Source organism: Leptidea sinapis, chromosome 39 (genome assembly GCF_905404315.1).
Source record: "Leptidea sinapis chromosome 39, ilLepSina1.1, whole genome shotgun sequence".
Taxonomy (NCBI): domain Eukaryota; kingdom Metazoa; phylum Arthropoda; class Insecta; order Lepidoptera; family Pieridae; genus Leptidea; species Leptidea sinapis.
Window position 1 is genome coordinate 8,113,568 of NC_066303.1, and position 13,540 is coordinate 8,127,107.

At 38.4% G+C, this 13,540-nt stretch overlaps 2 protein-coding genes across 3 annotated transcripts in view; one reads left to right on the top strand and one right to left on the bottom strand.

Annotated features, from left to right (window-relative positions):
* Positions 1-13,540, top strand: part of LOC126976072 (alpha-2-macroglobulin receptor-associated protein) — a 127,511-nt gene that overhangs the window by 38,055 nt on the left and 75,916 nt on the right. The window lies entirely within an intron of this gene.
* LOC126976060 (ankyrin repeat and KH domain-containing protein mask-like) overlaps positions 1-13,540 on the bottom strand; it is a 50,567-nt gene that overhangs the window by 23,071 nt on the left and 13,956 nt on the right. The window contains exons 15-27 of the mRNA XM_050824202.1: positions 13,308-13,484; positions 13,009-13,154; positions 12,052-12,232; positions 10,449-10,679; positions 8,503-8,775; positions 7,720-7,888; positions 6,742-6,979; positions 5,706-5,838; positions 4,780-4,880; positions 3,830-4,046; positions 2,059-2,220; positions 1,531-1,650; positions 896-1,029 (exon numbers count right to left, since the gene is read on the bottom strand). Of these exons, the coding sequence (XP_050680159.1) occupies positions 896-1,029; positions 1,531-1,650; positions 2,059-2,220; positions 3,830-4,046; positions 4,780-4,880; positions 5,706-5,838; positions 6,742-6,979; positions 7,720-7,888; positions 8,503-8,775; positions 10,449-10,679; positions 12,052-12,232; positions 13,009-13,154; positions 13,308-13,484 (2,282 nt within the window). The remainder of the gene's footprint in view (positions 1-895; positions 1,030-1,530; positions 1,651-2,058; positions 2,221-3,829; positions 4,047-4,779; positions 4,881-5,705; positions 5,839-6,741; positions 6,980-7,719; positions 7,889-8,502; positions 8,776-10,448; positions 10,680-12,051; positions 12,233-13,008; positions 13,155-13,307; positions 13,485-13,540) is intronic.

The following is a 13,540-nucleotide window of genomic DNA, read 5'->3' on the forward strand; positions in this document are numbered from 1 at the left end:
AGGTGTTAATTTGAATAAAATATGTTTTCATGTTATAGGTATAGACAACGCCGCTCGGACAATATGACGATCTTTTAATAGGCGATTGGGATACGAGTTGTTTATTGTACGTCAATAGCCATAAATCATTAATCATGCTGCTTACATACCTATATAAAAAAAATCAGAATGTAGTAGATATTTATCAGTACATAGATATAAATTGTTTTTATATTTATGTACTTCGGTTATAAGGCAATTTGATATCACAGCTCGATCATATAATATATCAGTGGTATTTCTTAATTGAGGAACAGGTTGAGGGTTCCATTCCTGATGGAAACGGAATGGAAATGTCTAGGTATATTGCGGATGGTAAAAATGTTTTACCACTAACCGGAAATTAAACCACAGTTCACTTATATATGCAGATTATACATGTTGCAAACCGGGGGCCATTTAAAAATGATGTATTGGGCAGGAATAACTTAGCCAAGTGCTCTCCCATTAGTGACTTTTAAAAATGACTAACACCTTAATTACATTACATGATACAGTTCAAATTCAAATAATTTTATTCAAAATAGGATATGATATCACTTATTGCAAGTCAATAACCCATTCGAAAAAGTACATACGTAACATACATACGTAGTACATACGTACGTAATACATGAAAAGAACGGGCGCAAGAAACTCAGCGGGGTTCTTTTTTTCTCATAAAAAATATGATTCCAATGTTATATCGTACAATAAAACTTATTATTTAGTAGTCTGAGGGCGGTTGCTCCATTCCCAATCTGTGGTATCATTAAGAGACAACATATGAATAATGTATGTACAACTTATGTATGTGTTTAATAATCCCGGTCAACATGTATGAGTGATGTGTAAAGGACTAAGCAAGAGTACTAACTTGTCCTTTTTGTCGTGCGCGCGTCGCTCCGGTAGCTTGTGGGGAGTGGCGGGGGGAGAAATCGGTGCCACGTTCTCCTTTTCTTTCTTCTCGCAGCACTTGACACTGCTTTCTTTTGTTTCTTTAGATTTTAGCTGCAAATTGAAACAGGTTGTTGTGTGTTGATATGTGGTAAACCATCTACTAATAGAGCCTAGTACTACACGACTAAAATAGAATGCACTTTTTTTCTTAATGTCTAAAATAAATCGAAATCGTTTTAGTTAAAGAATGTCTGTTCTTGAATTTGTAGAAAATATTTAAAACTCTTGGATGAATAGGAGAGTCTATTAAGTGTATGATGACACTTTTCTATATTCAACAAATAGCCCAGCCCACGTCCAAAAGTGACCATTCACAGGTGTTGACATTTTACCTATGGACATTTACGAACCATTCCACTAGACTTACGCATGGCCCGGTCAAAATAGTTAGCTTGCACTTCACACGCAACAAACACAGATAAGTTTGTAAAATACGTCCTGAATTTATCTATACATTTATTTATCGAATACGAGGGGATATAATAGGGCGAGCTGTATGGCTTATGTAATATAGCATGACAGTTAAAAGTATATATCATAGCTGTGCTGTACCTTATCTGTTTGTTTCTTGGTAGAGGCAGGAGTAGAGGATTTTTCTTTTTCTTCTCTTTTCTTTTTCTTACTTTTACTGGTCGCAGGTGGTATCTTTACGTCTGACGATGAACACGAGCCCTGTGGTTACAGAAACGATATTATGAATTAGCAGCGGTAAAATCGCACGACGCTCGGTCGCCCCCGTCAGGTTGTGGGGGGTCTGTCGCACCACACCAATGTGAATGTTTCCGCCGCAAGGGATGCTATTTCGAAACTAGATATTGCATGTTTTGGTTCGTTCTAGTTTATAAAAATGTTCGATGAGCTTATCGAGATAGTACAGCAATGTCGAGTACTGTATTACACTAAATGTAAAGAACATAAAGATGTGAGTATTTATTTTTCTTTTTTTAAGAAGAGTCGCCAATAGTAGAATTTGAATATCCTCATCAAAATCACTGTCAGTATCAGACGATTCCATTTTAAAATATGTATTCACAAACACAACACATCAGTATCAATACTCCGCCACACAACAGAAGGTACCTGCGAGTTGGCGTCGATGCCACTGTCGCCCTCCTCCTTGGCGACAGGCTCGTGCTCGCGCTCCGTGTCGCCGTCGTCGGCGTCATCACCATCCTCCTCATCCAGCTCCTTCTCGCAATATGTGTTCTTGTCGTTCTCTTCTTGTAGCTTGCGGCGCTCCTCCTGTAGCAGAAAGCATTTTTACGACTTAATATATATATCGGCACAAATACTACAACACGAATTGAAAACACGTGCACGTGCACCGAGCCTCATAAATACGGCCGCATTTCAAAACACGTGGATTAGCACGTGCGCCGGGTCCTATAAATACAGCCGCACGGTCGACACTTGAGTCTATCCCAGCGGAAACTCCATAGGGAGTGCCGCTTGCGCCTCTCTCTCCCCAAGAGAAGGTCGCCTTCGATGTAGGCTTAGAGGGCACCTGCCCAAAGCCAACTGCAGGTGGTGTTTAGTGGGTAGGCACCTAGGTTTTCACGTGAGTCCCACATAAACAACGCAGACTTAGGCTGCGTTGGTATGCATGAGCATTCACCACCTTCCTCCCGTCGTTATCCCGGAGGGATTGCTTGGGCGCAAAAAAAAAATGACACTTGAGTCAGTCGTGCTCGGGCCGTCGTACGGTACGGACCTCTCTGGGACCTCGTAACGCTGCCCGTTGAATAAACGAAAGTAATAAAAGTGCAGTACCCTCAGAGCTCCCACATGACGTCGTAACGCTGCCCGTTGAATAAACGAAAGTTATAAAATACCTACTCGTGTAGTTTTCTTTACAAGAACCAAACAAACAATACAGAGGTTCTTTCCTCGTCATATATATTTTTTGATTTTTAAAGTGATATCCCTCACGCCTGGAATTAATTATACAAATTCAATTTGTAACAAAAATCTATTAAGGATGCGAGATTTCAATATTCGGGAGTCAATTTCCTAATATGCAATTATTGGGGTTGAGCAGGTTATCAACTGTAAAATAGATCCTGTAGATGGAGCCGCAACCTGAGAGTTGAACAACACATACCAAGACTTACGAACCATGCGTCACTCGAACTTAGCTCAGTTGGTAAGTGCGGAAGCAGAGAGGTCCCGCATCATTCATAAATTTTGGTTACATATGAAATTTGTACGACTCAATATAAGTATTAAGTGTTGATGATGAAAATATGAGATGTTAGCACACCTAAAATTTAAGTTTGTCGGTTGTATAATAACCAGGATAGATTTTTAATATTAGAATAAACGGACAAATAAGTGGCTTATGTGCGGTCTTGGTCTGTGATCTCGCACATGGTTATCTGAAATACCAGATTTCACTAGCATTCAAGCATTTCCATCCGAAGCATTCAAGCTTCGGATATAGTGCAGCTGGCCAAATTATCTCACAAAATATCTCGCTACTCTGCGCGGTTAACATGCGGTTGTGGAAAGCCGAAAACAACGTGGTGCTGGTGAAATTTTTCTTCTTTTTATTTTGCATTTTGACGTAATTGTAATGAAATCGGCTGCAGGATCTGAACAATTCCAGCGAACCTGCTAAATGCTGAACATAATAAATGCTGTTGAAAATGGATAATCTCACTGATCTTTACGCAACTCTGAAGAACTGGGCCAACGGAACAAAACTTGATCATTGATGAATCGAGCCAGCCTTATTTTTAAATGATACGTAGCAACTGACTGTATCCATAAACCAAAAATATATTACTTGCGACACATTTACACTGTATTACTTATATTGTATTCGTGCAAACAAAGTTGGTCTTAGGATTACCTTCTTCTCCATCTTCTTCTTCTTCTTCCGCTCTCGGCGGCGCGCGGCAGCCTGACGGCGTGTCTCTTCCCGGCAGCGCTCGGACTCCAGCTCTTCCAGAAGAATGGTAGCGTTCTGGTTAGCACGCGCTGCCTGCGTCTCTTTTGCCGCGCGGATCACTCGCACGCACTCCTGGCATTTCTCCAGCACTTCCTTGTCCGATATAGTGCAGATATACCTGTCCAATATATGTTCTTATACTACTTTACGATCGATACCGCATGTGTTTATACTAAATTAAGCTTGTAAACTGAATACAGTGTTAAAAATAAATATTTTATAAAACAGACGGCAAAGACTACCATTAACTTTCAAAATTACAGTAGTATTTATCTCATCCCTATGTTACAAATTTAATAAATTGATTCAGATTTCGTTAAAAAAAATATAATACAAGTTCGATAATAATGATAAAGATTGGTGTAATTAAAAGTTAATAATCAGATAAATTTTTTAAACCAAGCTGCGCATTTTTTTTATCCTTGGTAGGGTTTAGTATCCCTGGTAGGGTGTTGTTGTAACCAAATGCATAGTAATATATGCAAAAAACAAATTACAAAAAAACCAGTTTAAATCTTTTTTTAATTATCTTTACAGCAATGAGAAAAGATCGAAAAAATAAACAGAAATTAAATAAGTGATTACGCAGCGCTTACACTAGCCGAATCCACTTGTGTAAAAATATAGACATTTAATTGAAAAAATATATAGATATCCATCTCATAAAAAACAGCAATATCTGTTAGCGCCATGTTGTATTTTAAAACAATCCAAGTGAAGTTGTAAGTGAACCGGGTGGGCTCATATTATTTGTATTATGAGTAGTTCAGTAGCCATCTGTGTAAACTCGAATCAAGTGTATAGTAGAAACGGCGTTTAAACTAATGAATGACATAACATGAAGCACATACCTTGTCATTTCCTGATCAGAGGGGAACTGCGTGACGACGCCCACCATCCACTTAACCACCTTCGTGTGACCCTTGCGGAACGCCGCCATCAGGCATGACACCTATAAACCGCCATAAGTCATTTCAACATTATTGTCTACTTCTTGTAAGTTTTGGCTGAGTTATTAGTGTATTTACAACCTATGGCACTATTTTAATACGGCATTAATATTTTACAATTACATATATGACATATAATAAGTTTTTATTATAAATATAACAATTAATCTCAACAGGACCCAAATGGCCCAATGGAAGACCAGAGATGCAAACATGCTGAGCTGGGCCACTTTGTGACGAATACAAATATTATTCCAAAGTTTTTTTGTCTTTTTCTTACACTATTTAAGTTTTTTTTACATATGCTGTATAACGCTAAAACGTTTTGGGGTACTTATGTGAAGAGAAGCAAACAAAATTATAAGTAACGGAAGATTTGGAATCCTCTGGAAGCCAGCTTAGGCATGATCAGGTCGGGGATTGACTAAAAACGACCCAGGTCACAAGTACAAGGAATATTACTCCTGTAAGTCTTTTGCGTTTCAATTTTCTTATACATACACCATTAGTTAAATCCAAATACAGGCAAATTTCCTACTTGTGGCGAGTGAGCAGTAACTTTAACTAAATTGATAAGTGTAGGCTTGGACCTATTCCGGAGCGTAGCACTGGCCAGGCAGTTGTTAAGTAACAAATTTTTTGACTAAATCGTTAGAACATCTATTAACTTGAGTGTTCATAACTATTTTAAATTAGTAATTTGCTACAAATTGGTCCTCGCGACATTTAATTGGCTTTATGTGACTATAAGACTTTTGTTTAAAATTATTATACCCTGTTGGTCTTCCTATATGAATAAAATAAATATTTAAGTGTTAATGAGTAACCTTTCTATTGTCCTGCGAGTCGATGTCCGCGCCTGCCGCGTACAGCATTTCAACGACGGCAAGATGGCCGCCGTTGGCTGCCAGCCATAGCGGAGAGTTGCCTTTCTTGTTCTTCACCTCGACCGCCGCCCGCCTGCCGATATCGTGATTATTCGATAGTCAATGCACCAGATTAGTTTGGTACATTTTAAGGGTAGTCTGAAAGAGTTTCTAGTTTTTTGCATCTTATAAGAAACTGTTCTCAGAAAAAACAGTAGCTGATTATTTTCTGACTTCACAATAAGCATGATTATAAAAATCTCGCTAATGCTAAAAAAATGTTAACAAACGATTGGTTATTCCTATGGCGACGAAGCAGTTTTGTAAGAAGAAGTAAGCCCTAACAAACACGATAGTGAGATTGATTTACAAATTGAGATAACTAGATGTTTTGGTAGGTACTCGTTTTGAATTAGTATTGCTCTTATAGTTTGGGAAAAAAAAATATTAGAAATGTCAGGGGTATTTTAAACCAACAAATGTGTAAGGATTTAGTGATAACAGTAGAAGTGAACGATATATTTGGGCTATTTTTCATTTTTATTCTTTATGGTACATAAAAAAATCGTTTAAAAATAATAGTGACATTCATAATGTCAATACTAGAAATAGGGATAAGCTTGCTAATCATATTAGTCCACTTCATAAAGTCACACATTCATTCAAAGGAAGGTCTATGTGTACGTTTTTACAAGACCCTACTTTTACAGGCCCCTGATGAAATACAGGACTTAACTTATATATTTAAGCGAATATAAAAATGGGTTTTGAAGAAAAAGTTGTACACGAAAGGGTTCTATAAAATATCTGGATATAAATAACCCTTGGGACTGAGCTGCCGAGCTTACATGTCTGTCTCAGATTAATAAATGTCATTATAGTTAAATGAGAATTTGTAATAATAGTTTTTGCTCGTTCTTCTCTGGGGAAATGTGCCGTGCGCTACAGTATAAAAACATGACATATTTCAGTCGCGGTAGGTTCTCGCACTAGTCACCTCTGTAACAGCAGCTCCACGAACTTGGTGTGTCCCTTGTCCGCGGCGATGGTGAGCGCCGTGTCCCGCGACGAGGGCACGGGCGGCGCGTTCACGTCGGCGCCCTTGTCCAGCAGCACGCGGCCCACCTCCACGTAGCCGCCGCTGGCCGCCTCCATCAGCGGCGTCAGCCCGGTCTTCGCGCGGTGTTCCACGTTCGCCTTGCGGTCGAGTAGCAGGCTGACCACCTCATGCCGACCTGCAAACCATGACGTCCGTGTTTAAAAGTGGGTTTGGATAAAATCTTTTATGCTTTTGATTGACAAGGGGTGTATTTCAGGGTAGATATATATATATATATAAATATATATTGGTTTTTATAGTAATTATATTTATTTACTTAAGGTATTAAAATTAATCTATGACACATTACATAAATTGTTCTCTACTTGTGAGTAGGCGGATCTCTACTATTACTGGTTACACGGACCGGCCCCAAAATGGTCATAGAAGAATGGTTATTGGTAACTGGGACAGGCCTGATCAATGGTTAAACACGAACTAAAAGCTAAATATTGTTTAGCACAAGACTTTATATTTGGACAGAATTCAAATCTATGGTTAGTATTACATATTACTTGAAGTTCTTATACATTCAATTATGCAAATAATGTAAGAATATAAAAATACATATAGTAATTTCTAATCGTAGTTGAAATTGAGCCTATCATAACGTTGGAATTAGAGTGTGAGTACTACATTTTTCATTAGATTAATGTGCGAGTGTGGTGACATCAGTTATCATAGTTAGCTGACACCCTGCCACTTCCACTGTTTTTTTTTTAATTTTTCGTAGGTTAGGTAAGTTTACAAACAAAGATTAAAATAATTGAACACTGGCTTTAATTAAAGGGTTAGCCATTAAACTTAATGTACTAAACTTAACATACGATGAAAAATAAACAGGTGTTTTCTTATTAGCTGCCATCACCGACAAACCTTGAAAACAAGCGAGCGTGAGCGCGGTATTCCTGTTTGTCTCAATCTGCGCGTTGATGTCGGAGCCACAGTCGAGCAGCAGGCGCACGGCTGCCGTGTGCCCGTTCATAGCTGCCAACATCAGCGGCGATATACCGAGCTTCGAGCCCGTTCGGGAATTTATTTCGGCCTGAAATTATAATTAATACTTTATTAACTATTGGTATGGGAATGAAAGCAAAAAGTAAAATACATAAATATACAGTAAGTTTTTCTAAATAATTGTAATATTTTTATTTATTTGTTTAAAATTTATTACTTGAGAATTTAAATTCAAATAAATCCGTAGTAACGGCTTCCGAAACAAGTGGCGCTCTAGGAGAGAAGAAATGACGCAAGAAACTCTCCCAAAACATTACATCGCTTTATTCTGTCTTCTTACCACATTTATCACAGGGGCCGTTACATAGAGTTGTGTGACCTGATTCTTGCCAGCCCAATTCCACCTTCGCACGACACACCACAAACTTAGAAGTCATCCATAGTCCATATTCCATTCCATGTCTAGTCAATTTCAGGAAGTTACGACATGGGTACCTTGTAAAAGAGCGTGTATACTTTCCTAAAGAGCCGGCAATGCTCTGGTGTTGTAATAGAATGGTGGTTGCGGTGATCACTGATCATAAGCTGACCCGTACGCTCGATAGCCTCTTCTCCAAAAAAAATCACGTACGTAAAAGTTTGTACGTAAAAATTGCTCAAAGTCAATTATTGAAAACCTTTTTTATAAGTTTGGTGAATTACCTGATGCTGCAGCAGCAATCGGATGATGTTGACGTAGCCGCCGGACGCGGCCAGAGAGAGCGGCGTGTAGTCGGACACGTTGCGGTGCTCCTTGTTGGCGCCGCGCGACAGGATCAGCTCCACCACCTCGTAGCGGCCGCCGCTGCACGCCAGCGACAGGGGCGTGTCCTTAGTGCGCTCCGACTGCGCCTCGATGTCCGCACCGTGGTTTAAAAGGACCTCCACGATCTTCTCGTGGCCTGCAGTCGCTGCCAGGATAAGCGGAGTGAAACCCTGGAATTTAATTTTATTTATTAAGGAAACAAACAGTCATATTCAAGCATAATTACCTTCCAGTTCCATTAATAATTTAAAACTGAAGTAAATATATCAGATATACTAATACTAATAACTAAATACTAATAACTTAAAACATGTTTGGTGGCAAAGTAGCAAATACCTAAGGCATATAATATAAATTATTTAAACGTACATTTTCACATTTATTATTTTAAGACAAAAAAGAGTAACAAAGTAATGAAAGATGACATTAGTCTGGTTGGAGGAAGTGTTTAACAATAATAATTTTAAAATGGGTAACGAAAATATATGAAAGCTGCTTAATGAGTTATTGTAATAAGCACACGATCTATTAAAAATTGTATAAAGTCAAAAATAATTCATTTTCTCAAAATATATTTTGATGTCTACTGTTACTTATTGCCACCGGTTTGGAGACAAAGAATGCCCTCATGTTTTCTTTGATTATCGCGAGTGTTACACATTTAAAATAAAATTGCTTTAATTTTTGTTTAAAACTGTAAATTGCGATTAGTTTTCTGTTGAGTAAAACAACCTAAAACGCAACGACCAAATTACCCGTTCTGTGTGATGTCATATTATATCAAACATGTATTGTTTATTTTTTCTTAATTAGTGGCGCATAGAAGAGAATTTAGATGTTTATTATAAACGTTATTAATCAAATTGTCACGCGACAGCTGGTAGCGATAATATTGACTATGAAAAATTATTTTATAAAATGTAATAACACTTATTCTGTGAAAGAATTGATGTGACGGGTCAGGTATAAAATTAATAATTGTAAATTTTTAGACATTTTTTCTAGTAGCTCTTAGTTTAGTAGTCCTAAAAATTGGTACTTATGCACTTTTGACCTGTGAAAAGGGGTGTGTATCCCTTTTCACAGGTCAAAGGTTTAGGGGTATATATATATATATATATATATATACTTATATTGGTTTTAACGGTAAAGATATTTATTTACTTAAGGTACTAAATTAATTTATGACACGTAAATAACTTTAATTAATGGTTCTACTTGTGAGTACGCGGATCTCCACTATTAGTTACTTACAATGGTTAAAATGGTTATTTGGACCGGTTATGTAATGGTTATAGATGAATGGGTAATGGTAACTGGGACCAGCCTGATCAATGGTTATATGCTTACTGCCTTGCTAAAGACAATTCATGGTTATAAGTAATTAACTTTATCTACTAAGCAACATTGGACATATAATTATTAATATCAAATGCTATTCCGAGAACTAATATTGGTCTTCACTCTCCACTGTACCACTCTGAGATTATTTAATGAGCTCCTTAATAATAATTTTGATGTGTTTGGGATGTCGGTGCTACAATTTAAAATACTTTGACTAGTGTTATTCATAGAAGTGTTTAATTATATATATGGTTTTACTCATATTTAACATAAGTAATAATTTGTATTTTTCACATTAAAGTATGTTGCGTGTTTGTACTAACATTATTTTTAATAATACAAGAGCTGGGCACGTCTGTATTAAGCTATTCTGTTCATAATGTTCGTTTTACATTTTCTTCTTTTTGTTTAGTTTAGAATAGCTTGTCGGCGGGTCTATATTAAATAAACAATGGTGTTCGATGTATTCAGCCGGAACAAGCCGGTAACGCGAGCCGACCTTCTTGTCGCGGTGCTCGATGTCTGCGCCGCGAGACAGCAGCAGCTCGACCAGGTCCTCGTGGCCGCCGGCGCAGGCCAGCGTGAGCGCCGTGTCGTGGTTGGAGTCGGTCTCGGCGTCCACGTCCATGGCGGAGTAGGCGGCGGGCGCGGGCGCGGGGGGCGGGGCCACGGGGGCGGCGCCCGGCGCGGGGGGCGCGGCCTCGGAGCGGCTGCGGCCGCCGGGACGACCCTGATCATAGTTAATTCAATTATCATTTTTAGACATGCTGTAGTGTAATTACCCGTGGAAGGCATCATTGCACATCATGTCGACTACGTTATGAGTACCACAAGGGCACCTTTTTCTGCCGTGAAGCAGTAATGTGTAAACATTATTGTGGGACGCCGTTGCTAGTGAAATTATTGGCCAAATGAGACTTAATATCTTATCAGAACTTTTGAGTTTATTCAAGAATCCTGAGCGGCGCTGCATTGTAATAGGCATGGCGTTTTGTTTAGCATCAGCTGAACGTCCCGCTCGTCTCGTCCCTTATTGTCATCCAATCATGAAACTGAGGCTGGTTTGCTGGTGTGATTTCGTGACTCTCAACTCATAATAATAAGTAACCCCTGTTATATTATTAATAAAGCAACTATCCCACCATTTATTTCTTATTTAGAGAAAAGCTAGATAGAATTTAAGCTAATTAGTTTTAGTATACATTAAACACACTACACCATGAAAAGTTAAGGCCTAGTAGTATAGACGACGTAAGCACATAACTAGATAGTAGTACTAGATAGTAGTACTAGGTAGCCTCTCCTCTATATTTTACAACAAAAGCAAGTGGACATGTGGAATCCTAAGCCAGGTCTGTTTCACTCCCCTTGTAGGTATCGAAATCCTAAGTACGCGCGGCGGTCCCTACACAGTAAGCCAGCCAGTAACAACTCGAGAGCGAGCAGTGACGCGCACGTGAGTTTTATACGTACTTTACCAGTTCGACCGATCTTTTAAAAATGGAGAAACATAAAAAAGCAAAGCATGTTAAGGGTCATTGCGATCCATATTTAAAGACCTAACCTAAAGACCGTCCAACAATCCAATTTATAATGATTATTATTATAATGAAATTACCATTCATGATAGCTAGGTAGCTATTTATTTCCTATGCTAAGTGCATGGTTTCATAACGAAAGAATATTGTTTTAAAATTACGATTACATACCTATTTATATTATAGAAAAACAAACAATTTTTTAAAGATGAACTTATACTAGGTAGGTACTGTTTTGGGTAAAGAGGACAACCCTATTGTCGTCAGAATAGGTAAGAGTCACGCGAAACAAAGAGAGGCAATTTCTAGGTAAATAAAAATGTAGGTTAATAGCGCTGTGCTGTCTCAATTACACCTTATTGTATGGCCGCAAGAGTCCCTATTTCTTTAATTGATTTTGCAAAGTGAGACTTCCGTACTATTATATATTCTTTGACCTAACCTAGATTGAAGACTTTTACGTAACTATTTAAAAATAAATAATAAATTAATCTAATAAAAAATAAAGTAATTTAACGTAATAAACTTTGTTGATATATGTTTTGTTGATATACTCAAAGTCACCTTCTTCTTAAGCGCGGGTGTGTTAGTTGCCTGGTGCTGGTGGTCCCTGGCGGGCGGCGCCTGCGGAGGTGTCAGCGAGCGACCTTTGGAGTGCTTGACCCCGAGAGCGAAGCCGACCGCGCGACTGTGGTTTAACAAGTCCGTGATGGGACTCGCGCCGGGCGACGCGTACGTTGATGATCTAATAGGTAATTCAACTAATTATATTTTTCAAACACGTCGAAAAGCGGCAAACGTATATCAAAGATTGTCGGGGATAAGATTGGCAGCATTGTAAGTTGAAAATATAGCAGCCGATAGCCAAAAATTAATATAATTGTGCATAAAACAAGGCTTTCTTGCAGATTCATATATGTTTGGCGCTACTATTGTTACAGAAGGAACAATGTATTCAAGATTTTATTGAAAAACCTTATAATCTAGAGCTGAAGCACTTTCATATGGTTTTAATGCTCTTAAGAATTAAATGAACTTGATGATATTTCAAAATGATCAAATCAAATCATAGAGACAATGTCCATTAATTACGTTAAATGGAATCGTAGAACGCGAATTTAATCACAACAACGGTATTAATATCTTCATAATATTATAAGAATTCGTAAATAACGTGGACATGATATGTTCAAGAATACATTCCATATTTTAGATATGTACAAGCCAAAAATCTTATAAACTGCCATGAATATCAGTAACAGATTTAAGACGAAAATAACAGTAAATAACAATACATTACAATTCAGAACGTGACTGTACACTTGGAAGTGCCCGAGCATGGCAAGTATGGCGTATAGTATGGCGATACAATCCTTCAATTCCTTCTAGCCCCCCTAGATACCTTATGACTTCTGCGCAATAACGGTAAGCACTAGAATTACGTTTCGCCACTTATACTACAATCACTTTGTACATAATAAATATGATATGTAGTGTAGTAGTACACGTGGCAAAGGTTACCTGTAGTCGTCATAGCTGATGGCAGGCGGCGGAAGCGGCGGTAAGGCGAAATGGTGCTGGAGTTCTGTCTGCGCCGCAGGAGACTCCACCTCACCCTCACCTTCGCAGCGGGGTGTGCACGGCATGACCTTCATACCCTCCATGCTCTGTTCAATTAAAAAAAGAAAATAATGTAACTTAAAAAATGATTTTTATATATTTTATATATATAAAAAAATAAAACTTTCAATATTGTCTTTAGATAAAAGTTAACTGAATGTCGTCTGTTCCTATTCAAATAAATAAAAAAAAATACATGCCTGAGGTGTTTCGTTAGTCCAGTCGGCGGCGAGCGCTTCCTCCGCGGCGACAAGCATTCGTATGACGTCCCCCTCGCCCTCTTCGCCCTCTTCGCCCACCTCAACAATCGCTTCGTCTCCCTCGCCCTCCCCACCAAACTTATCTGACATGATCTCGTGAGACTTTGCCTGCATCACCTGGTATAGGACAACCTCGATAAGACAACTTGAAGAAAATGAAATTTTAGCTTCAA